The sequence below is a fragment of the Chamaea fasciata genome, unplaced genomic scaffold, assembly GCF_029207755.1.
Source record: "Chamaea fasciata isolate MVZ Bird 193981 ecotype frontalis unplaced genomic scaffold, bChaFas1.0.hap1 SCAF_21, whole genome shotgun sequence".
Classification (NCBI taxonomy): domain Eukaryota; kingdom Metazoa; phylum Chordata; class Aves; order Passeriformes; family Sylviidae; genus Chamaea; species Chamaea fasciata.
Window position 1 is genome coordinate 10,595,877 of NW_027094106.1, and position 24,547 is coordinate 10,620,423.

Genomic DNA, 24,547 nt, shown 5'->3' on the forward strand with positions numbered 1-24,547 from the left:
TCTGGTTGTGTATTCTTTTTCCTTTTATTAGACAGGACAGAGAATTTCCTTAAAATGCCATAACAAGTCACAGTGATTTTAGATGGTTTTTGAAATGTAATATATTGATGGGAAATACCTTTAACATGGTTTGACTCGTGGTTTGTTGTTGGGGTTTTTTTGTCACTGTACTCTGGTCCACCAAACCATCTATCTTATAGTTTCTTGTTTAGAGAGGACACTCTGTCTTCTTCCTCCAAAAATGAATTTTGTCTCATAATCCTGCAAAATAATCAACCTTACAAAAGGCCTTCAAATGTTATATTTATATATATATGTATATACATATATATACACACACATACACACATATATATAAATATAGACTTCTATGATTTTTTTTCCCATTCTACGCAACGTCTCGATAAAGAGATCAGCAATTTTTATTCTACAAAGAAGCAACACGTAAGAGGGCAAAATTAAAGTCTTAAGAACATCATATCCATAGTTCACTCATTACACATAAAAGGAAAAAAAATCACCATGAACAACTGTCTCTGAAGTTTGTGAGACGAGCAGCTCCGAGCGCGGGGCGGCCCCGTCGCGGGCCCCGGGCAGCCGGCACAGCCCGGCCCCGCCGCTCCCGCTCTTCCCGCGCTGCCTGCGCCGAGCCGGACGCGGCTGGAATGTACGGAGTTTCCTTAGGAAAGGTTCCCAACAAAGACCTCGCCCTGGGCCGCGCCCTCTAGGCCAGCTTCAGCGTGCTGACCGGGAACGAGGGCATGGTCACCATAGTCACGGGGTTCAGGACCGTCTGCCCCACCAGCTGCGGGTGGTGCACGACCTGGGCGCCCACGGCCGGCTTGGCCATCACAGCCGGCTGGCCCAGCCCCGCCGTGCCGTTCACTTGCTGGTGCGAGATGGTGTGGGCGATGTGGCTCACCACGGGCTGGCTGACGGCCACGGGCTGCGGGTAGATGGGCAGCTGCGGGCCCAGGTGGGCCATGTGGTTGATGGTGGCCGGGTGCACAGTGATGTGGCCGATGGGCTGAGCAGCAGTGGTGAGTTGCACGGGGCTGGACGTGGAAGGTGCAATGTGAGCAATGTGCTTGGTCTGTGGACCCTGAATGACGTGGTTGACAGTCTGGATGACGGAGGCGTGGGTGGTGGCCGTGTGGGCGATAACAGTCGATTGCACGGTCGAGGCCGCCACGATGTGAGTCTGTGCAGGGACGATCGCCTGCGGCGGGACCAGTGCTTGTGTCTGCAGGGAGGGCTGGGCGTGGGGCTTCTGCTGGATGGACACGTGTGGGGGCAGGACCGTGGGGAGCGGGGGAGCAGCGCCGGGGGGGACGGCTTTCAGCAGCTCTGGGTGCTGGCGCTGGGTGAGTTTTGGTAATGAGTTCATTGGCCTGTCGTCTTCCATATCTTCGTCCATGTTGTCTTCCCCCTCTGGAAAACACGAAAGGAAGAAACTCCCATAAAAAAGCAAGCAGAGCACGAACTGGACCAACGAGGCTCCCTAAAAGGCAGCATCAGCAGAAGAGATGTGCAGGAGGCATCACTGAGCTACAGGCTGGTGGCACAATGGCACGGCACGGCACGGCACGGCACAGCCCTCTCCGCGCTGCCTGCGGGCCGAGGACCCAGAGCCAGGCAGGCGTGACAGCTCAAAGACCCAGCTAGAGCCGGGTGCTCCCAACAGGCTGAGAGGTCTCACTGGGCAGGCAAGGGGAGCACCACGAGCGGAGGCTGACAGAAAGCACCTGGCTGAGCTGTCTGGGCTGAAGAGAGCTCCTCCTGGGAAAAGGAACAGGGTTTCCTTTCCTGGCCAGTTGTTCCACCAATCGGCACCACTCCTTCTGCTCCCAGAGCAGGAAGGAAACAGCCATGGAGAAACATGGCAGCAAGTCTCTCGTCTGGTTCTGGAAAATGGGACTCTTGTCCAGCCCAGGAACTGAGGAAGCAAAACATGAACATACTAGCCCTGAGATCAGGAGGATAAGCCCAGCATCCTGCACTGCCTGTTCTAGTGCCAGCCATGCAGCAGAGAATAAACATCTCAGAAGACAGAGAAGCAGCAGGAACACCAGGGAAGACACTTCCCCTTCACAGGCTCTGGGCAGCAGCAGCTTGATGCAGTCGCTTTCAGCAGAGGCCACTGCAGAGGGAACAGCTGGAACTTCTAACAATAAAGCACTGCTACACTCCCAGCTTCCATCAGACTACACCTGGAGCCTGCTCCTACGATCAGAGGCGATGAGCCTGAACAGACTCAGGTTTTCCCTTCCCAGAACCTGCGGTATCTGCCTGGCATGCCAAGAGCAAACGCTGACTTGAAGGAGCTGCTGTGAGTGGTTATGCACTGCTGCAGCCTCCGTGTCTCTGGAAAGCTCTACGTCCACAGACTGCCTACTCTTCCTGCTGCAGATCCCTGGTGTGGACAGAAGCATGCACTCTCCTATCTCACAGAAACTTCTCACTGGAACCGCACGTCAGATATCCATTAGTGTCATTTCATCTTCACTGTGAATCCTCCTCACGCAATGTGAAGGCTCATTAAGTTGTTCAAATGCTCTGGTGATCCTCCCTGTACCAAATCCTTCTTCTGTATGTGCTGAACACCCTCCCACATCCACACAAATACACCAGGATGCCCACTTCTAACGAGCAGGGTTGCAGAGTTGTGCAAGAAAAAAAGCTAAGTTTGGAAAGCAGGGATTTATCTCCACAATGAGGCTGGATGTGCAAACCTGCACTTTGTATCTACCTGACACTGATGCACAAATTTCGGTTCACTTCACACAAGCAGCAGCGTGTTATTACCAACATCAATCATTACAAACACTCCAAGACCTTTTACTTTATTCGGAATGCAAAGAAACCCTGACGCTGCTAAATGAAGATCCCCACCACCCCAATGTAACTGTGTCAATGACCTTCCGTGATGATTACAAAAAAAAAGAGAACAATTATGGGTACCTGATGCTGTCGAGGTAGATGCCTGGTCATCCTCTGGCTGAACTGTCTGTCGAATAATTCTGTCAATCTCCAAGACATCCATCCACTGGCTCAGCTCGTTCTTCAGCTCTGCCAGCCGCTGCTGGGTCGCGATCTTCTCTCTCGCCAGCCGCTCCATCTCGTGCTCGTACTCTTTTTCCTTCCTCTTTAAAGTCTAAAGCCGGAGAAAAGAAAAAGAAATACAATGAGAACAAAGACAAGAATAATCTACACTAACCTGGTCACTCCCGTGTCCGCAGCTCATTATCTTATATTGCCAGTTATGCCGGTGTAAAATGTGTTCAGCTCTATTTACGCCTGCCAAATTTGGGCAGAAAGGGAAGGACAAGAGTTGGCACCTAAAGTATTGCTCTAGCTGAAGGCTTTCTGCATTCTGAGGGAAAACTGACAAGCCTTCAAAACTGAAATGCTTGGAAGGAAACAAAAAGCCTAAGTACTGATGAGCTTCCAAGCAATACACACCACACCAAGAGCTCCTGATCTCGAGATGGTGGATGGTAGAACCAGCAACCACACACACCTGAGGGGGGATCAACTATTCCACGGCCTGTTTTTTTAAGCCAGTGTAGCACTGCACAGTGAGAGATCTGGTCTCCCAGCCCAGGGCAACACTTACTATATGCATAAAAGAGACAAAATTAGGTGAAATCTGTAAAACCACATATAGACTGTCCATTTTCTGAAGTCAAGTTTCACCACTGGGAGCTTAAATCCCACACATACTTCTGAAAATACCAGCCACATGGAGCCCACACAGATGCTCCTGTTCCCCCACTGCTGGCAAGCGCTGAGCTCAAAAGCAAACCCCACACCTGGCAGAGGACCAGGCTCATGGTCTCCTTAACACATCTCTTTACTTCTCTCTCAGGTTCTCCAGGATGAGTACAATCAGAGCCTGACCTCATGCCTTTCAGTGTAGTAGCTCGCAGGTTTGCTGGGAAGGACCTTAAAGCCTGTTCAGCCAGCCTTTAACGCAGCCTAAGGCGACACAGATTAGGGCAGCGCCTGCCGCTACCTTTGTCCTGCTCATAGCAATAAAGGAAGTCTTTTTAAAAGAGCCAAACAATGTGTGTTAGCAGGGCACAACCACTGCAGGTGTGTCAACGGAGACAGTTCCTCTCCCCCTGGATCAGCTAAAAGCTCCTCAAAACAAAGGGGTTTCAGGTAAAGGGGGCAGTTCCTTCTCTCCTGTCGCCTTTCAAGCCAAAGCAGGCAGCAGACAGGCCAACACCACGATCCCACAGTTCTGCCCTGGGCAAGCCCAGCAGACCTGCAGCCCACTGCAGGCAGGTAGCCATGGGGACAGCCAGGAAGGGAGGACGGGGACTCTGGGAATCCTGGCTCTGCACCAGCCCTGACCTGTAGCCCAGAGATTCCCACATGGCTGAGGCCCAAATCCACAGGCTAGTTTTAGAGCCTCTTTCCTATCGAGTGCAGCCAAAGCATTTTGCCTGACCCAGAAAAGCCACGTGCTGCGTGCGCCCTGATCCCCTCAGGGTGAGACACGGAGGGATGGAGGGGAAGGCAAAGGTGACGAGAAAGGTGCACACTCCTGGATCAGGTTTAAACACGCAAGAAGACTTGCACGGAACTTGTCTGAATGTCTTCCCCTCCTATGTAATGAGGAAAGAGGCAAGTAGAAGAAAGGCTGAGGCTAAACCTGCTGTGCGAACACGAGCCCAGCCCCTCTCTGCAGCATCTCCCCAAAGCTGCTCTCCACGCAGGGCACCAGAGGACAGAACAGGAACAGCTCTCCAGGAGGAGCAGGCGCGAAATCCCCGCAGCAGCCTCCGCACCGCAGCGGGCACAGCACACGCATATTCAAGCAGATTTGGCTTCACTCCCTGCTGTGAGAGGAGACTCCCAGCACTGGGGGAAAGCACTACTACCAAGTGTGAGCAGGGCAGCTCGTAATTAGTTACAAACTTTTAATTACTGGGAAGGCAGGCAAACCCTTAGCAAGCACCAGGAGGAGTCTCCCAGCCAAGAGAGCCGGGGAGTTCACCGCGTCACTCCGCAGGCACTCCGCAGGCTTTGGGAGGTGGCACTGGCCCAAGCCCAGCCCTGTGGGCTCTGCCTCCCCCAGTGCCAGCAGTCCCAGCCCTTGACTGGGCGCCAGCTCCGGCAGCCCCTCGCTGGGTCTGCATCTCCTCCCAGGGCCCCGGCGCGGCTGGGCGCTCTCCAAGGGGAGCTGCTGGGGTGGCCGGAGCAGCAGATGGGCCGCAGGCACCGGTAATCTTTCAAAACCTATTCTGGGATGCAATTCACTGGAGCTCACTTAGTAAAGACAGATCTCCAGGCTGAGCTGCTCTGGCCTAATAACGAACCGGTGGGATTAACTGGAGCCCTCTTCCCTCTCCTCCGATCTCCCCTCCAAGCACTGCCCCACTCTCTGCAGCTACACGTGGGTGCGGTCCCCTCCCAGGCTCCGCGGGGACTGGGAGTGTGCCCTGCACTGGGAGCAACAACAGCCCCGGCCCCACTGCAGAAACCCGCACTCCTGGAGGGACGGGGAGCAGGGCCCCTTCTGCCTTTGTGCCTCTCACTGTGGAGGAGCAGCCGTGTCCCCCCGTGTGCCCTCTGACCGTGGCGCTGGCACCCCGGGGACACGCAGCTCCCTGGCATCCGCCTCCTGACAGATTGTTTTCTGCAAATCATCCTGCCCACATCAGGTGCCAGGATTTCCCGTCAGTCAACAGAAAGTCCACAGTGACAGCCAACCCTGAGTCACTGGGACTGTGGTCACCGACCTGCCCCTGCACATCAAGAAACCTTCAGAGACACTCACTGAGCCCCAGGACGTTTTTCTAAAACAGGAGTTTGTCAGCACTATCACCATGGATCCCATGCAATACAAAACCAGACTCTTTAAAACAACATATAACTGTTCACTTTCCCCCAAACCCAAGCCTCTGCAATTTTCCAACAGAATGGGCGTATAATGGTAGCACTGAGAAGAGCAGAGGGGACCTTAAAACTACAAACACAGTAATTGAGATAAAAGGAATTAATACAAATGCCTAACCACCCCTCCTTCAAGATCTGAAATGTCATTAAGGCAGAGGCCTGGGCTAGCTGCAGGGCAGGAGCTGCCACCTGAGCCACCTCCACAGCCACTGGGAAGGACCACGGCACGGTTCACATCTGGTGCTGGCACCTGCTATGACAGTTAAGCTGCTTGTCAAGATCCTGAAGGATCCACTAAACCTGGCTCATGAAATACTGATCCGTTTCTCCACAGCATTCCTGTTTCCCCGCTTCCTCAGGGAGAGGGCAGGCTGGGCTGGCCCCAGGAAGGCCAGGCACGCCCCTCAGGCTCTGCTCTGTTTGCAGAGGGCAGCCCAAAGCTGGCGGGCTCACCCCACTGAGCCCACCCCATCCCAGACTGCTCTTTGCAAGCACCAGGCTCCAGCACAGACCCTCCTTCTTACGTCTGTGTCTCCATCATTGTAGCATTTCTTTTTTTCCTGTTAAGCAAGTGGGAACCCTGGTTGCCCAGGCAACTGTTACACTGCAGTGTGAGGAACCTACAGAAGCTACGTCTTTAGAACTCTTTTATTTTTTGCACTTAAAAAAAATTCCACATGAGCATCACTTAAAAAAGCAGACCCTGGCCCTGCCAAGGGGGAAGCTGAGCTACCCCAGGAAGAAATCATGGATTTCCTCATATTCTCATGAATCCACCGATGGCTTTTGATGCTTGGGAAGTATTGCAAATCAACTGCTGGCTCTAGTGAAAGCAGATGACGTTCCACTCTGAACACTCTCAGCTCCGCTGAGCTGAAGCTGAGTGAGCCCTTTGCAGCAGAGCAAGGGCCTGACCCTCCCCTGCCAGGCACCACTGACTGCACTGGGCACAGCAGGGGCTGCTCCATGTGCAGGTGGAAGCAGTGACAAGGACACAAGGGCAGTGGTGAAGTCCCTTCATCTTTTATTTAAACAACAGCAACCAAATTAAAATCCACAAATTGCTTTGACTCCCCTAGAGTATCTGATTCTCCTCCTGTACCTGTCAGATCCTTGGCAGCCTTTATCCACCTGGACTATTGAAGCCAGACCAGATGACTGCAGTGACAGCAAAGGCCTGACACAATTCCAGTGGTAACTCTTCCCCACTTTGTGCCCACTATCCTGGCTGCTTTGGAGCCGCTACTTGGTCCTTGTGCGCATCTCCCTGTCATTATTTGGTAACCAAACCATACACCAACTCCTGCCCTCCTTGTGTAACTACAGTCATTTGTCACTGCAAAGGATTTTCCATTTTATAGCTGTCTGTAATTAAATTGCTCACTCTCACGTCAGGACTGGAAATAATGCCCCCAACGCCTTCCCTGCGCCCGCCTCAGGAACGCCGCTGGCCCTGCGGCTGGCATTAGTGAGGTTTAGGGGCCTTATTACACAGCGCCCCTCATAAACGTTTTATTAGCACTTTAAAGACACACTTTCAATGATGAGGTTTTCCAAAGCATATTTCAGCTCTTTTCTTCTCTTACATGGCATTTGCTGATTGAAAGTACCTCATCAATGAGTAATCAGGAGAGCGATTTGCAATTTCAAGCCAGATCCTTTAACTCTCTGCTCTGGGGATCACAGCTGGTGCCACAGAGTGCGACATGCTGGGCCAGGGAGGGTCCTGAGCTGCTCTGACCTGCAGGACCTCCAGCACAGACCAGACCAGCTGGTCATGCTCTCCACAGAGCTTTGATTCTTACACGTAATGGAGAAATCCCTGTATCCTAAGAAAAGGATCTCATTCTTGCTGGGACTGCCATGGTGCAGGAGATCCACAGCAGGAGCAAGAATCCACCAGCCTGACTCCAAAAATATTCTGACCGGGACCAGAGGGGTGCTGGGGAACAAGCTGTCCCCACAGAGCCCCAAATGGAACCCAAACAGCCCCAGCTGCCAAACCTCCACTGGCCAAGGCACCACATTCCCCTGTAGGATTTGGGGATTCTCCATCACTTCATTCAATTCTGGGCATTCCTACTTGGAATGGCGCTAAATGGCCGACGCTCCTCAGCTGCCACAAGCAGTTTGATCACAGCACAGCACTGACACCAACCACTCGCCCCGAGCCACGCGAGCTGCTGAGGGAGCAGAGCCTGCACAGGTGGGAGGGCCGGCAGCCAGCCGTACCCGCCCTGGGCCGGCGTCCCCAGCCCGGGCCAGCGTCCCCAGCCCTGGGCCGGCGTCCCCAGCCTGGGCCGGCGTCCCCAGCCTGGGCCGGCGTCCCCAGCCCTGGGCCGGCGTCCCCAGCCTGGGCCGGCGTCCCCAGCCCTGGGCCGGCGTCCCCAGCCTGGGCCGGCGTCCCCAGCCTGGGCCGGCGTCCCCAGCCCTGGGCCGGCGTCCCCAGCCTGGGCCGGCGTCCCCAGCCCTGGGCCGGCGTCCCCAGCCCTGGGCCGGCGTCCCCAGCCCGGGCCAGCGTCCCCAGCCCTGGGCCGGCGTCCCCAGCCTGGGCCAGTGTCCCCAGCCCTGGGCCGGCGTCCCCAGCCCTGGCCCAGTGTCCCCAGCCTGGGCCGGCGTCCCCAGCCCTGGGCCGGCGTCCCCAGCCCTGGGCCGGCGTCCCCAGCCTGGGCCGGCGTCCCCAGCCTGGGCCGGCGTCCCCAGCCCTGGGCCGGCGTCCCCAGCCCTGGGCCGGCGTCCCCAGCCTGGGCCGGCGTCCCCAGCCCTGGGCCGGCGTCCCCAGCCTGGGCCGGCGTCCCCAGCCTGGGCCGGCGTCCCCGCCCTGGGCCGGCGTCCCCAGCCCTGGGCCGGCGTCCCCAGCCCTGGGCCGGCGTCCCCAGCCTGGGCCGGCGTCCCCAGCCCTGGGCCAGCGTCCCCGCCCTGGGCCAGCGTCCCCAGCCCGGGCCAGTGTCCCCAGCCTGGCCCAGTGTCCCCAGCCTGGCCCAGTGTCCCCAGCCCCTGCGGCCCAGTGTCCCCAGCCTCTGCAGCCAGTGTCCCCGGCCCCTGCGGCCAGTGTCCCCAGCCTCTGCAGCCAGTGTCCCCGGCCCCTGCGGCCACTGCCCGCCCTCCCAGGGTGACAGCACTGCCCGGCCCTGTCCCTGCCCGCACAGCCGCTCCCACCAGCCCCTCTGTGTGCCAGGAGCAGCCGTGTGTGAACCCGGCCGGTTGCCACGGGAACCAAAGCCATGGTTTCCATGGCAACCGCTCCATCCTGCCGGCTCTCGGAGATGAGATCCCGCAGCGATGCCGGATGTGCCGGCCCGGTACCACCGACAGCAAAACACAGGTGGGGCACACCAGCCACCACAGACCACGTCACCGCTGCGCTGCAGCCACCCCGGCAGTGCCTCCACCCACAGCTACGGCTGACTGCAGCCACAGGAGCCTCTGCCCAGCACAGCACCGCAGTCCTGCTTTCCCCACCACAATGGGCTTGACCCAAAGCCCTAAGACACTAACAGACCGTGCCCAGCACCGGGAGAACGCGGCCAGGGTCTCACCGTGACCAGTCCCCAGGGGACTGGGAGAGGGCACAGCCTGTGTGCAAGTGGGGGGCAGGCACAGGACAAGGACTTCCGGCTCCCAGTGTTCGTGCCCCAGCTTCAGCCTCCCGAGATCTCGAACTCAAGCTCCACAGCAGGACCAAAACCGAAGTAAAGCCTCTAAAGTGGACCAGAGACTGTCCCTCGCCCCCCGTGAGTGTGAGCCCCGGCCCAGGAGCCAGGCCACGGGTGTTTGCCAGCAGCCTCGTGACCCAGGCCTGGCGAGGACGGCAGCCAAGGCGTGCTCTGTGTGCGGGGGGTGACCTCACCCTCAGCAGGCACGAGCAGGGGACGGCAGGGAAGGAGCCTGTCCTCGCTGCACCCACTCTGCAGCAGCCCCCTGGGGTGGGCACCACCCACCACTGCTCACCCGGCTGCTGCGGTAGGGATGGACTTCTAGACAGAAACACTTCCCTGAACAGGAAATCTGCCTGGGGCAGAGCAATCACGGAAAATGAGGACGTGCGTTGGTATTTACATTTATCATTTCACATTGACAACCGCACCTCAGGCTCCTGATAAAAAAAGACATCGGGCCATAATCTGTGATCGAAACTAGGGCTGGAACGTGGCTGTTTGCACCAACCTGTCAGAGTCAGCCTTCTGAAGCACCACGCTCTGGACAAAGTACAAACAGTCACTGGGGCAGAGGGGAGGAACGATCCAAATCGGGAAGACAAAAAATAAATTCAGAAAAAAAATAAACAACAAACAAAAACCCCACCCCCCACCCCCACCCCCAAAAAACCCCCAACAACAAAAAACCAACCAACCAAAAAAAACCACCAAAACCAAACCAACAAAAAAAGGCAGCAGCCAACTGGAACCCACAGCACAACAAAGCAGGGAAAAGCAGAGCCATCCGCAGGCCAGTCACTGGCCCCATGCTGGCTGCCACCAGGTAAGCAGATCTGGTTTAATTCCTTGATACAACTTCATCCACTTGCTGCAGTGCCTCTGTACTTTCCTTGCTGGCATCTCTGAGCAGCTGCTGCAGGAGCCAAGGCAGAGTTTTGGATGGGCCCTGGGTGCAGCCCTCCCTTTGCTCCTGTTCCTACACTATAGCTCAGCCAACAGGCACAAGGCAGAGGTAAGCTGCACACCTGAAGGGACCCTGTCCAGGGAGCAGGGAAGTGAGGGCTTCCCTTGGAAAAGGACCCCTCCCAAAGAACAGTTCTGGCAGTCCCAACAGCCAAGGGCTCTGGCAGAACAACTCCCCCACACCACGGCAGCAGGTCTGAGGCCCTGGTGACTCAGAGAATGGTGCCATCCTCCCGCACCACCTCTCCTTCCTGTTTCCCCATCCATCTAAGGAGGTCAGTGCCAGTTACTCACATCCCAGCAGCTCCACCCACGGCCCACAGAGCTGATCTGGGTCACCAGAGGATTTCTCTCCATCCATCTCCCTCATTGCCAGGGCCATGGTGGCAGTGGGAGGACACAAACCCAGCTGTTAAACGCAAACTGACTCCAGCACCTGTGTGAGGCCACGAGGCAGAGCTGTGCCCATGTGGAAACCTCTGTCTGTGCTGGAGGGCCTGGCTGTGCACTGCTGCAGGCACAGCAGCCACGGTGCCCACCCTGCCATGGCACTCACCGCCACTGCTGCTGCCCCAGCTGGGCCCAGGCTGCAGCTCCTCTGCTGGCCTGAGGGGCTGCCTTCGGTTTGTTCGGGGCTTTTGCTGTTTCAAAGGCAAGTGACTTCTGCAACGTCACACACCAAATACAGCCCATGCAACCCAGCTGTAATTATTAGTGTAAGTAGTGTTATCACTGTCCTGATGAGGGCCCGTGCTGCCTCCCCTCCCATGCCAGCTCTGACACCAGGCGGCAACCAGAACAAGCAGCAGCCCCCAAACACACCAGCTACCCCACGGCAGCATTCCCAAACCCTGCGCTGCAATCCACTCACAGGCTGGTTTGGTTTTTACAACGCTGAGTGCTTCTTCAAACTACTACTTAAATGACAGCAGTGGAACAGGTGTGGATTCTCTGACAATTACAAACACACTGACAGATTTACAATTTCACTCACCCTTTCCAAATTCTCATGTAGAAGTAACGAGTGAGATACTTTAAAAAAAACATCACCATCCCTCTTGGCAATGGTTAAGAAACAGCCTACAATCACTCAACAAGGTCCAAATGCTGGACATTTTTAATCACTATTACAGGGCATGTTTTATGGCCAATCCTGCAAATAAAAATGCCCTGCTGGCTCCCTGGATGAGCCTCCCTGCAGACAGGTCCTGCTGCAGCTGGAGGAACAGCAGGGAATTAAACACTGGTTTTTTGAAGGTCTTATTTCTCATCACTTTCTAAAATCTACAGATGACACCACATTGCATGGCCATAGCCTACGGATGCTGGAGGCCTTCATTACTGGCACTGAGATTCAGGCTAATTAGACAAGATAGAATCAGTGGATCAGGTCAGGTAAACAACATGAAGCAGCACAGCTTGGCATGTGAATGCTGCTCACACGAGGGAGGCACAGCAGGTACTGATGGACCTGACTCTTACTAGAAAAATTTTACAGAAGATGAGTTTATTCACCTCAGAGCTGGCACAGAATAAAAAATAACAGTTACAGCCATCCTCATCAAGGTGGGGAACTTAACAGGATTCAGCAGCACAGTTTGGTTTATGCATTTTGATCAATAATCCAGTCACACAACAGTGCCTGAATGTAAATGAGTTCTGGTCTTTAACCACAACCATTGTGAGACCTGTGGGTTTGTGTCTGCAGTCCAGCTCCTCCCTGCACCAGGGTCTGGCACAGCTGCAGGGCCCTCTGCACCCATCAACATCCAAATCCCGAATCAAGCACTGCTATGGGACCCAAAAATCCACTGGTCTTGTTCTGGTCCTCTATGTGCAGACACGGATGAATGCTTGTGCCCAGGCACCAATGAAGTGACTGATAAATAAACTAAAAAACAAAGAGATGCTATGAATCTTAAAAGGAAAATTTAAACAACGCAAAATTTGGTCTGTTCACACCTCCACAAGATCAGCTTAAAAAGGGCTTCACAAAGGCTTTTTACGTGCACTACTTAGGCATCCTTGGAGAGTACTTTGGATTTATTCTGCACTCATGGGAGTCAAATCCGTTGATTATTGTTAGCATGAATAGGAAAAACCATATCATTCTTAGGTGCACAACTGTTACCTCAGCCTGAGAAGCCAAGGGAGATGAGGTGAGGATAAACAAACATCATGAATGACTGGCAGCACTGGTGAGCACAGGTAAGTCATAAGGAAATGTCACCCTTCCTGCCCGTCCCCAAGGTAATAACGACAAAGTGGCCATACTATAAATCCTCAGCTCAGCATAGCTAACACCACAAGCAGGGCTGCCAGAGGACTTCTGTGAATTTGTAAGCAAAGTCTGTTCCACAAACAGAGCCAAAACTGCTCTGTAGGACCACAGCAGCCCACAGTGCCTCTGCCATACCCGAGCAGCATGTGCAGGGTTTGGGATCACACTGGTGGCTTGCTTCCACACCTTCTAAAGGCTTTTGCTCTTTGCCTTTTGCACGCCCTGGGAAGCTCAGCTGCATCTCAGATTTTGAAAGCACATTGTTATTTAGTCAGCGTTTCAATTGTACTGGGGAAACTGGCCAACAAGCAGGACCTGCAGCACAACCCAAGACTGACGAGTATGGCTGGGCTGTGTGCCAGCTGCCCCAGAGTCACCCGGCGAGCAAATCACCTGGATGTCATCTGACACTAAATGTGCAACAGAAAACAAGCCCCCACACTGGAGGGTGTTCAGGTGCCACAGTTACAGGCACAGTTTGAGAACACAGAGTAGCAGTCTTGCTTAAGGGCTTCAGTCAGCTTCCAAAGAGGACCACTAGGTTTCCCAGGGGGAAGGAATCCTTCAGAGAGAATCAAAGCCAGCCCAGCTGCAGGGGCCGTGAGCCGTGTGCCAGGCTGGGTGCCCTGGCTGCCCCTTCCCTGGCACAGGCAGAGCACAGGGGGGCTGCAGGGGGACAGCCCTGTCCTCTGACACTGCTCAGGAGCGGGCGAGGCCACAGGGCTCTGCTCCCTCAACCCAAGCGGCATGTATTCCTCACTGTGGCTTTCTCCACATCGCTCCATGCATCTCACAAACTTCCCCGAGCTCTCCAGCATTTTCACTCAGGTTTTGCAGGCAGGGAAGTGCAGAACAAGAGCCGAGGCGGCCCATGGAACAGACAGACTTGGCTGGAGGCGTGTGCTGGGGTCTGGAGGCCGCTCTGCTGCTGGACCCTCCGGGACACCCTCCTCAGCGGAGAGCGGCAGCACAGCAGCCCGCACTGCCTCAGGCTGAATCACCAGCTAAAGGGATTATTAACTTCCAGCTGCGTCGGGCCCCATTTCTTTTGTGCAACAGCGTGCTTAATTGCAAATTCTAATTTACTGTTGCAGAGCACAAGCCCAGGTCCAAGGATAAATTAAAATGATGGCTCTCTGGGAAGTTCAGAATTTAGCTTTCTAACTTATCTGATTTGATGCAGATACAAATATTTAAATCCAGCCAAGGAAACAAACAGCCTGTTTCTAAGAAGTTCCAGCTGGGAAGGGGGGAAGGAAGGATTTTGCAGGAAGAGAGGCTGCAACAATCAGTGTACTGTCACAGTGCCTGCAGGAGCAGAACAGCCGCTGCGCAGAGCTCTGGCTGGTGCTGTGCTCCTGCCCTGTGAAGCTCATTTGGGTTTGAGTTTTTGGGGCTTTTTTTCCCCCTTCAGTGAAAAAACTACTTTGCTACCCTGAGAGCAAGAGCTTTTATTTTTAAATTTCTTCTGTACAATCGCCCTGTTCTCTTTTCAAGGGAAACACTGAGCCCGTGAGCGAAACGCACGGAGCCCGGCACACGATCAGTGGCCATGCCCACACTGATAGACGTTAGTTTGTTGAAACAGATCAAACCTAAATTCAAACTGCAGTAAAAGAAAAATTAAAAATACGATTTTTGTTTGCGAACGCTGAAGTTTCAAATCAGATTTCTAATACTCTGTTTTTTTTCAAGCAAACACACAGTGCTCAAGCTTTTAGCACAACTGAATCCTGTGACTGAGTCACAGCCCCACGGCTTTGGCGCTGCCAAGGAAAACAGTGCCCAGGATGCTCCCTGAGCAGCTGCCAGAGAGGACGAGGAGGAGAGGGCGAGCAGAGCAGCGAGGAGGTGACAACGTCACGGCCGTGCCGTGTCAGCGCCCTGGGGCGGCGAGCCAGCCCTGCACAGGCCCTGGGTCAGTGCCAGCTCACAGCAGCCCGGCCAGCGAGGCCCTGTGCTCGCCATGTGCTCCCCACACACGTGGAGGCCGGCGCTGCCACGGCCCCGGGTCACCCTGACCTCCCGGCCACGCCAGGTCCGCACCCCGCTGCCGGCCAGGGACTGACCGGCTCACCCACGGCCAGGGCGGCGCTGCGCTGACCCACGGACAGACAGCACTGCACTGACCCACAGACAGACAGCGCCGCACTGACCCACGGACAGAGAGCACCGCACTGACCCACGGACAGACAGCGCCGCACTGACCCACGGACAGACAGCACCGCACTGACCCACGGACAGACAGCGCCGCACTGACCCACGGACAGACAGCACCGCACTGACCCACGGACAGACAGCGCCGCACCGACCCACGGACAGCCACGGACAACACCGCACTGACCCACGGACAGACAGCACCGCACTGACCCACGGACAGACAGCGCCGCACCACGGACAGACAGCGCCGCACTGACCCACGGACAGACAGCACCGCACTGACCCACGGACAGACAGCGCCGCACTGACCCACGGACAGACAGCGCCGCACTGACCCACGGACAGACAGCACCGCACCGACCCACGGCCAGACAACACTGCACTGACCCACGGACAGACAGCGCCGCACTGACCCACAGACAGACAGCACTGCACTGACCCACGGACAGACAGCACTGCACTGACCCACGGACAGACAGCGCCGCACTGACCCACGGACAGCCACGGACAACACCGCACTGACCCACGGACAGACAGCGCCGCACTGACCCACGGACAGACAGCGCCGCACTGACCCACGGACAGACAGCACCGCACCGACCCACGGCCAGACAACACTGCACTGACCCACGGACAGACAGCGCCGCACTGACCCACGGACAGACAGCACTGCACTGACCCACGGACAGACAGCGCCGCACTGACCCATGGACAGAGAGCACCGCACTGACCCACGGACAGACAGCGCCGCACTGACCCACGGACAGACAGCGCCGCACTGACCCACAGACAGAGAGCACCGCACTGACCCACGGCCAGGGCGGCGCTGCGCTGCCCCACGGACAGACAGCACCGCACTGACCCACAGACAGACAGCGCTGCACTGACCCACGGACAGACAGCGCTGCACTGACCCACGGACAGACAGCACCGCACTGACCCACGGACAGACAGCGCTGCACTGACCCACGGACGGAGAGCACTGCACTGACCCACGGACAGACAGCGCCGCACTGACCCACGGACAGACAGCACCGCACTGACCCACGGACAGACAGCACTGCACTGACCCACGGAGAGCACTGCACTGCACTGACCCACGGACAGACAGCACTGCACTGACCCACAGACAGACAGCACTGCACTGACCCACGGACAGAGAGCACTGCACTGACCCACGGACAGACAGCACCGCACTGACCCACGGACAGACAGCACCGCACTGACCCACGGACAGACAGCACCGCACTGACCCACGGACAGAGAGCACCGCACTGACCCACGGACAGACAGCACCGCACTGACCCACGGACAGACAGCACCGCACTGACCCACGGACAGAGAGCACCGCACTGACCCACGGACAGACAGCACCGCACTGACCCACGGACAGACAGCACCGCACTGACCCACGGACAGAGAGCACCGCACTGACCCACGGACAGAGAGCACCGCACTGACCCACGGACAGACAGCACCGCACTGACCCACGGACAGAGAGCACCGCACTGACCCACGGACAGAGAGCACCGCACTGACCCACGGACAGAGAGCACCGCACTGACCCACGGACGGAGAGCACCGCACTGACCCACGGACAGAGAGCACCGCACTGACCCACGGACAGAGAGCACCGCACTGACCCACGGACAGACAGCGCCGCACTGACCCACGGACAGACAGCACTGCACTGACCCACGGACAGACAGCGCCGCACTGACCCACGGACAGACAGCGCCGCACTGACCCACGGACAGACAGCGCCGCACTGACCCACGGACAGACAGCACCGCACTGACCCACGGACAGACAGCACTGCACTGACCCACGGAGAGCACTGCACTGACCCACGGACAGACAGCACTGCACTGACCCACGGACAGACAACGCTGCACTGACCCACGGACAGACAGCACTGCACTGACCCACGGAGAGCCACGGACAGCACTGCACTGACCCACGGAGAGCCACGGACAACACTGCACACTGACCCACGGACAGCACTGTGCACTGACCCACGGACAGGTACGAACAGCCGGCCCAGGACTTCACACCCCAGACTGACCACCAGACAGGTTTCTCCCACAAACTACAACAGCAGCCTGCCAAAACCCAAAGAAAGGCTCAGATCTTCTCTAAAGGCCATTAGGCTTCAATACAACCCCCAAAAACCACTTTTTTGGGCAACACAGAGAGTGGCTGGGTACAGTCAGAATTTGCCCCAACCAAAGTCTGTCTGAGGGAAGCTGTTGGTGAAAATTAAGAGAAGGGCTGAGCTGATCTAACTCTGAGGCATTACTGACCCTCCGAAGCAAAGCTGAAGTGAATAATCAATGTCCAGCACTTCTGAACACCAGAGTGAAACGGTGTTTGAGAGTGACTGAGGAAAAATGGGGAAAAAAAAGTGAGAAAAGATTGTTTTACCATGGAAAAGTCCATTGTGATCAATCCTCAGCACCCTTTATTCCAGTCAAAATGTACAAGGTGTACTGGCTCTCTATTTGCACTATAAATGCAGCAACTCCTCCAGTTTCCAGATGAATTTCAATTGCATTACATGCTACTGATTTCACATTCACAGGACATCTACAACAATTTCTTTAGTACTACCATTAATCACTTTCACAAACATTAAACAAGCGAACACTGACACTTATTTGCCTCCAGCTACAAACACTGATTTTTGCCTGTGCTTTCTCCCAGATTCACTCCTGGTAGTGCCCCATCCACCGACAGCTCCATGCTGCAACCTCAGATTCCAGGCTTTCCTTGCCTCCAAGCAAATGACTTGTACTCACATGTCCATCTCATCAAAATTTTGAGACATACCGTATCTTTACGGAAATCTGAATCATTTAGTTAAGCAAACAGAAAACCTCCCCAAACCATACACATTCACCTGAGCCCAAAAGGAGCAAGTGAAGTTCACTCGGGCTGGATCTCAGAGATCATCTGGATTACCTGTCCCCTGCCATCACCACTGCTGGGAAGGACGATTTGTGGTTAACGTGGAACTTCTGGAAGGGGAGTTTGTCTCCCGTTTTCCCCTGCCCTCCACAGCCAGCTGCGGTCCCTGCAGACCCCACGGGCGCCGCACGTACCTGGATGTATCGCAAGGCACTCCTGAGGACGCTGAGGTTTGAGGTCTTCTTGTCATCCACGTTGGGGATGTTGCGCTTTAATGTCTCAAAGCACTCTTTCAAATGTGCACGTCTAAAGAAAACACAGGTGGGTTGTCAGCTGCCAGGAGACACACCAGAAACCAATTCCACAAGAGGGAAGAGCTTAACTGGGGCCTTAATCCAGCAAAGCACCTACACCTGTGCATAGCAGCCCCCCAGCCCAGCTTTGTTAGGAACACTGTGCAGCCTTAAATAAAATATCTCATCTCACTGTGCTGGTGCTTTCACTGTCACCACACTTCCAATTTAGCTGGTCAGGCTTATAGGAGTCTTGGGTCAGAAAGGGACGTTTATTCTGTATTCACACTGTACACTGACCCCTGATTTGGGGTGTTTTACTCCTTTTAAATCAAAAGAGTCACGCTGTTATGCACTGCTATTGCTTTGCAGGATCAGGGCTTTGCAGGGTGGCTGGGATGCAATGGTGCAGTTAAACAGAACATATTGGGAAGTAAGAAATGCAGAATTGAGCTATAAGAAAGCCAAGCAATACTGCAAGATTCAGTAACAGTCACTACGAGTTTTATTCAGGTTGTCTGTTTAAAAAAAAAGCAAACAAACAAAAACCCACCAAAGCCAAACAAATATTGAGAGATGATAGGCCAAAAACAAAGGAGGGGAATTACAATTAAAATAACCCAAACCCCTGTCCTTCTACGCACCTGTTCTTCTCCAATTTATTATGTACTTCCCTGGTCCCAACCCTGTAACCCAAACAGAACAAAGGTCAGCTCAGTGTCAAGTTGAAAACTCCTGCCTTGCACCTGTGCTTGCAGCAGTGTCTGTATGTCAAGATGCAAAAGCAGCAGAGGTGTTCAGGTATCACCGGTTTAACATCACGAACATATATATCCCCTCCTATACTGTTCTAAGATAAACCCCATTCTTTACATGTGCATCAGATGATCAGATGAACATTGATGTACATCAATGAATATCACAGTGCACATAATGCACAGAGGAAACAATCAGGTGTGATGTGTGTGTGTATACGCAGACACGGCTACTACCAACACCAAGGAAAGACACGAATTTTATGAATTTTCAGTACTTGTACAGTCCCAGAGAGCCCAGATTCTGACCTGGTTCTGACCCATGCCTACACTCCAGTGGGACGAGGTTTGTGCAGCTTCAAATTCAAGTGTATAGGATTGGGCAGGCACTTCCACCTGCTTTGGGTTTTTACTGTGCATGAAACAACACAGCTGAGGATAAACATGGAATGAAGCAATACAGGAATTCTCCCGTCACTGCTCAAGGAAAAACCAGAGGGAGTCTCTGGTTTTGGGGTTTGAGTCCACCCACTCTCTGAATCAGAGGAGTATTTTTAGGAAAAGCCAAACAAATACGTGTTATCTCAGTTTGTGAGCTACATTGGTGATAAGGTACATTAGCAGATGTGGAGATTTCAAGTATCTTTCCTACACTGTGCAAAGTAATTATTTGCCTTTGCCTGAAAATACAGGACATTGAGGTAATCATATTTAATAAACGGTCACAAATATCTGACAGCGTTTTCCCATTAAACACTTACAGGCTGAAAAAGACATCTTTTCTGTGCTTAGGGAGCAATTCTGGGGGGGTGCAGTGGTGATGCTGTGCTCCGCACTGGCACCACAGCCTCCCCACCTCCCAGGGCAAAGCTCAGCCTGACAGCACAGCAGCAGTTTGTGGGTGCACTTGCAGCCACCCCACTGCCCACAGCCCAGGCAGCCAAACCCGTGCAGCCTGCTCTGGTCCCCTGTGCTGGCAGAAACCCCTCCACAGCTCCCTGAACCCACACAACGCCAGTGACAGGTCTCCCGGTTAGTGCACAGACTGACAGACCCTTGCTGCAGCAGACAGGCTCCGAAGATCCCAATCTTCTTAGAGGAATTACACTGGCAATTTACCAAAGCCATTATCTTCACAAACTCCTACCTGCTTTACTTTCGCTGTTTCTTTCTACGCATTTTGGGATCTCTACATCCCAGTGGACACTATGAACCTTTTTTCTGTCCACTTACACATCTCCTCCAGCCCCCATGGGATTCACACACCATCTCCAACACCACTGCCAAGAGACACGTCCCTGCTGCGGGCAGCCAGAGGCCCAGACAGCACAGCCAGGAGGGAAGACCAAACAGATCCGGGTCACTTATGCTGCAGGAAAACTGAGGGGCCAAAGGACACAGGTGAAATTGCTGCTAAGAAGGGAATGGTTTGTTCTCCCAGTCCACAAGCAGTAATACCAGACTCCCTACTGGGACACTGTGGCCTGGAAACAACCACCTACAGAGAAGGCAGGGTCTCCATCAGCCAAGGTCCTTAAGAACAAGCCAGACAAACACTAACCTGGAGGAACATCAGAGCCACAAGTCCTGTCAGAGGGTGAGGGCAGACTAAACAGCCTTCAGCCCCTTCCAGCTGCAAGATTCTGAGCAAGCAGGAGGCCCTTAGCACTTGGAGCACTGAGAAACTGAAACAGCAACTAAGGTAATCTCTGCCCTCAGAAAAACATCTCCCAGATCCCATTCCAGTTTCCACGAAAGCTCCCACAGGCAGCAGTGCACTTTGATTTCCCCAACCAGTACAAGCAGGGATCTTTTGCCAAACATAACACGAGATACCACTTGAGATCAGACGGGCAGGGCTGGGACTTGCTTCCTAGCACAGTTCTGGCCTGGAAAAAAGAATCCTTATACAGAATCTTACAGCGTGGAGTGAGGGAGGAAAATAAAAACCCGTCAAGGTAAAAAACCCCGCTCTCGGCAATTCAAAGACATTAAACATCCACAGGTCTTGGTACTCCCGATCTGACGACACTCTGCTCCGGAGGGACGCAGCTTTGCTGGGTCCCTCCTGGACGCACACCCACGCCCACCCCCAGCGCACTCACCCTCCAATTCTCTTCTTGAGCTCGATGGGTTTCATGTCGTCGGCGGGCGCCAGCTTCAGCGCGCCGAGCGGGGCGGGCGCGGCGGGGTGCTGCAGCGGCTGGATGGGCTGCGGCACCACATGGTGCTGGGAGATGGCCAGCACGGGCGCCGCGTAGTGCTGCAGCTGCTTGGGGCTGCCCGACGGCGGCGTGGCGGCTTTCCCGTCCGGCAGCTGCGGGCCCGGCGGCCGCTGGATCACCGGCGCCGCCGGCGGCGCTTCCTTGGGGGCGCCGGGAGCGCTTACCAGGGGCTGGTGGCGCTGCGCCAGCGGCGGGGACAGCGCGGTCTGGGCCGCTTGCTGCGGGGAGCTGGCCACCACAGGGATGGGAATGACTGAAATGGGAGCTGCCAGGGCCGGCGGCGGCAGCGGCACCGGGCCCGGCGGGGAGATGGGCACCAGCAGTTCGCTCCGGGGCTCCTCTGGGGAAAGGGCGCTGTTGGCCCGCGGCACGCTGGCCTTGCCCGCCTTCTTCTGCTCCGGCTCCCGCTCCCTCTCCAGGCAGAGCTTCTCATGCTTCTCATTCTCCTCTGAAAGAGAAACCCCAGAGTGAGCAATGGCGCATCCCTGACCTTCCCTGGGCGCGGCCTACAACCAGCACGGGGCACGATCCTTAAGTTAAAACACCCTGGGTTTCGTACAATGCTGAGGAAATCCCAGCTCAACGGACACTGCACTGATACAAACACATCAGGGCACCTCTCTACTGCTGCGGATTTTAATCAAGCTCCTAAACTTGGCTTTGATGTGTGTACGTTCCTATGTGTTTTTAGAACGTCAGACAAATTAAATGAAATCTGTGCGGCCGGACTAGCAAAATAAACTTCATCAAATGCAATCCAGGGCTCTGGCTTTAATTGCGTGAACATGGCACAAACAAAATTTATTTATACAAGTCCTGTGGCGCCAGTGGCCCTGGCATCTAGACATTGCGCAGCCTTAATCAAATATCTCCAAACCCACCATCCGTGAGGCTCAGCAGCTCCTGCTCCTGACAACCTCTGAGGAGCTGCAACAGAAAGTGGTGCAGCAACCTCTTCACAGTAATATACAAATATTTGGAAAATAAAACCTTATTTTATCAAGGGAGGGATTAGAGGAAAGATATGGAGAGTTGGGTGTTCTGCCTCACATAGTCACCGACATCAGGTAATTCAGAGGAAGCTCTAAGAAACATCCCTCTCTAAAAACAGACCCTCACCCAGAAGAAGCTTGGGCCTGACTGGAACACTGAAGTCAGAATGCGTATTTAGAAAATGAGAGAGAAGAGCATGTATAGTGCCACCTGGAATCACCAGGTTATGTTCAAACCCCAGTGATCTTCAAGAGAATCTGTACGGAACGTAACACGTGGAACAAGGGGAAAGGGGCCCCACCAGGCACAGAGCTGCCCAGCCCTTGCACCCCTGGGGCCCTGCCACTACTGGGGTACTTTCTAACCCGTCCTTTGATTTTGAGGGGCCTAGCGCAAAAACCACAGAGGGCAACAAAAGGGACAAGACTCCTGATCCTGAATGCCCTTTGGTACGTGTGACCGCACAGCAACACCGACCCAGATTCAGCTGACACAATTTCCTGAAGTTCAGCTGCAGCAACAGCCCAAACACACCCCAACCTCCCCGAGGAGTGCAGGAGCCAGGTCAAGAAGCCAGCTGCCAAGACAAACACTGTCCTCACTCCACACATGGAGCAATCACCCTCTGGATCGAGCTCTAGCACTGGGGCTGCAGCCACAGTCTCTGACCCTGCAGCACTCACAAAAGCACCACGTGAAATTCTGTCATCAGGAAGGATTTCACATCCATACGAGACTCAAATCCAAAGTTTTCATTCAACTTCTGCAGCACAAGTAAAGGGTGAGTGAGCAAAAGATCTGACTGTCTCCAAAACAGGAGGGAGGTTGCTTAAGCAGCAGCTGAGCCTTAAAGCTGCATTTCTCTGTATTTTTCTCAAAATATTTCAGGGTATTATCAACAGTTCTTTAAAGAAAGAAGCGAAGCAGCACAGGGTGGCGAAAACCCCAGCAGGAATCCCCAGAGACAAACATAAATCTTAGCTACCGACAATTTCGGAGCGGTTCAGCCGAACAACATTAATAACAAATAAAGAAAAGCCCTTTGTGTGCAGATCTTTTGCTCCACTTTGCTGCTGGTTCGCAGCCAGAGCCAACGCAATGGCCCTGGCACGGGGCGCACGAGGAAACCCAACCCCGAGGAGCTGCTGACTCACGGTGTTCCCTGAGCACGTCCGGCCACCGCACAGGCACCGGACAGAGCGCGGCCGAGGCGAGCGGCACCGCCTCCCCGGGCACACACAGACCGAAGCCCACGCGGATTCACCGAGACTGAGGAGGGAGCAGCGAAGGGCTCGTTAATGGCAAGCCCTGGCAGAGCCGGGGTCTGGGGAGGACGGCAGGAGCCGCCCGGGCTGCTGGAGGTGACGCGGCCACAGCAGAGCGGAGCACCCAGCCAGGACACCGAGACCTGCACCGCCGGAGCAGGAGCCCAAGTGAACTCCCACAGTCAGGAACGCTCAGAGACAACAGGGAAGCAAGGTTAAAGCAGGCATTACTGATCAGAAGAATCTATGTAAATGTCTCTGGAAGCAGGTGCAGCCCTCGGGCTGCTGACAACCTGCCAGCAAGGCCTTTGGTGTTGCTCCCTTCAGCTAAAGAGTTTTTTTCAAGGATTTTTTTTTTTCAGCCAAAATCTAACACTGAACAGCCACTGTCCTCTTGGGTCTGACTTAACCACAGGCAGAAAGGACCCATGCTCCCAACCCCAGCAAAAAGACTGCAGGGCCCCGAGCCACCTCTCTGGACAGGAACCCTTCCCCACTGGGTGGTGAAGATGTGTCTCTCTGTCTCCTGCTCGCTTTGCTGCACACAAACCAAAGGCACTCTCTGAATGAAGCCCCCCCGGGCTCCATGTTTTCCCATATGAAGGAAGCTCACCCATGTCTGGTCACAGTCTAAGGACGGGTGATCGCGCTGTGTGCTCAGACACATGCCAGACACACGGAAGGCTCATTCATTCCCTTGTGGCACACTCAGCACAGGAACTCCTGCAAGCCCATACACAGAAAGCAGCCAAGGCTCAGGGCATCCCCTTGGGCAAGAGGATAGCTGAATCCAAAGGTGCCCCTCAAAATTACGTGTAATTTCCACTCACTCCTCACACTGTTATCAAGGGGACTGAGGACAGAACAAACCACGGGAACCAGTCCTGAGAATCCCCCGGGGGTCTGAACCACAGCCCAAGCACGAGGGGTCCTGGAATCCACCGTGCCCACACCACTCTGCCTGCCAGCAGGTTCACACGGTGAGAGCAGGCACCTCAGGGCCCCGGCCATGCCACCCAGGCAGTGACAGCAACACCGGCAGCCATGGGACACAACAGCAAATCCTGTCCTGGGAGGTCACAGGAACAGGGTCAGCATCCCTGACCGGCGGCCTGGTGCTATTTTAGGGCCTCGATGCT

At 54.9% G+C, this 24,547-nt stretch overlaps 1 protein-coding gene across 1 annotated transcript in view; it reads right to left on the reverse strand.

The window, feature by feature from the left end:
- Positions 1 to 24,547, reverse strand: part of MNT (MAX network transcriptional repressor) — a 30,613-nt gene continuing 6,066 nt past the window's right edge. Inside the window, exons 2-6 of the mRNA XM_066201866.1 lie at positions 21,031 to 21,598; positions 18,815 to 18,856; positions 18,072 to 18,183; positions 2,962 to 3,154; positions 1 to 1,431 (exon numbers count right to left, since the gene is read on the reverse strand). Of these exons, the coding sequence (XP_066057963.1) occupies positions 725 to 1,431; positions 2,962 to 3,154; positions 18,072 to 18,183; positions 18,815 to 18,856; positions 21,031 to 21,598 (1,622 nt within the window). The 3' untranslated portion in view covers positions 1 to 724. The remainder of the gene's footprint in view (positions 1,432 to 2,961; positions 3,155 to 18,071; positions 18,184 to 18,814; positions 18,857 to 21,030; positions 21,599 to 24,547) is intronic.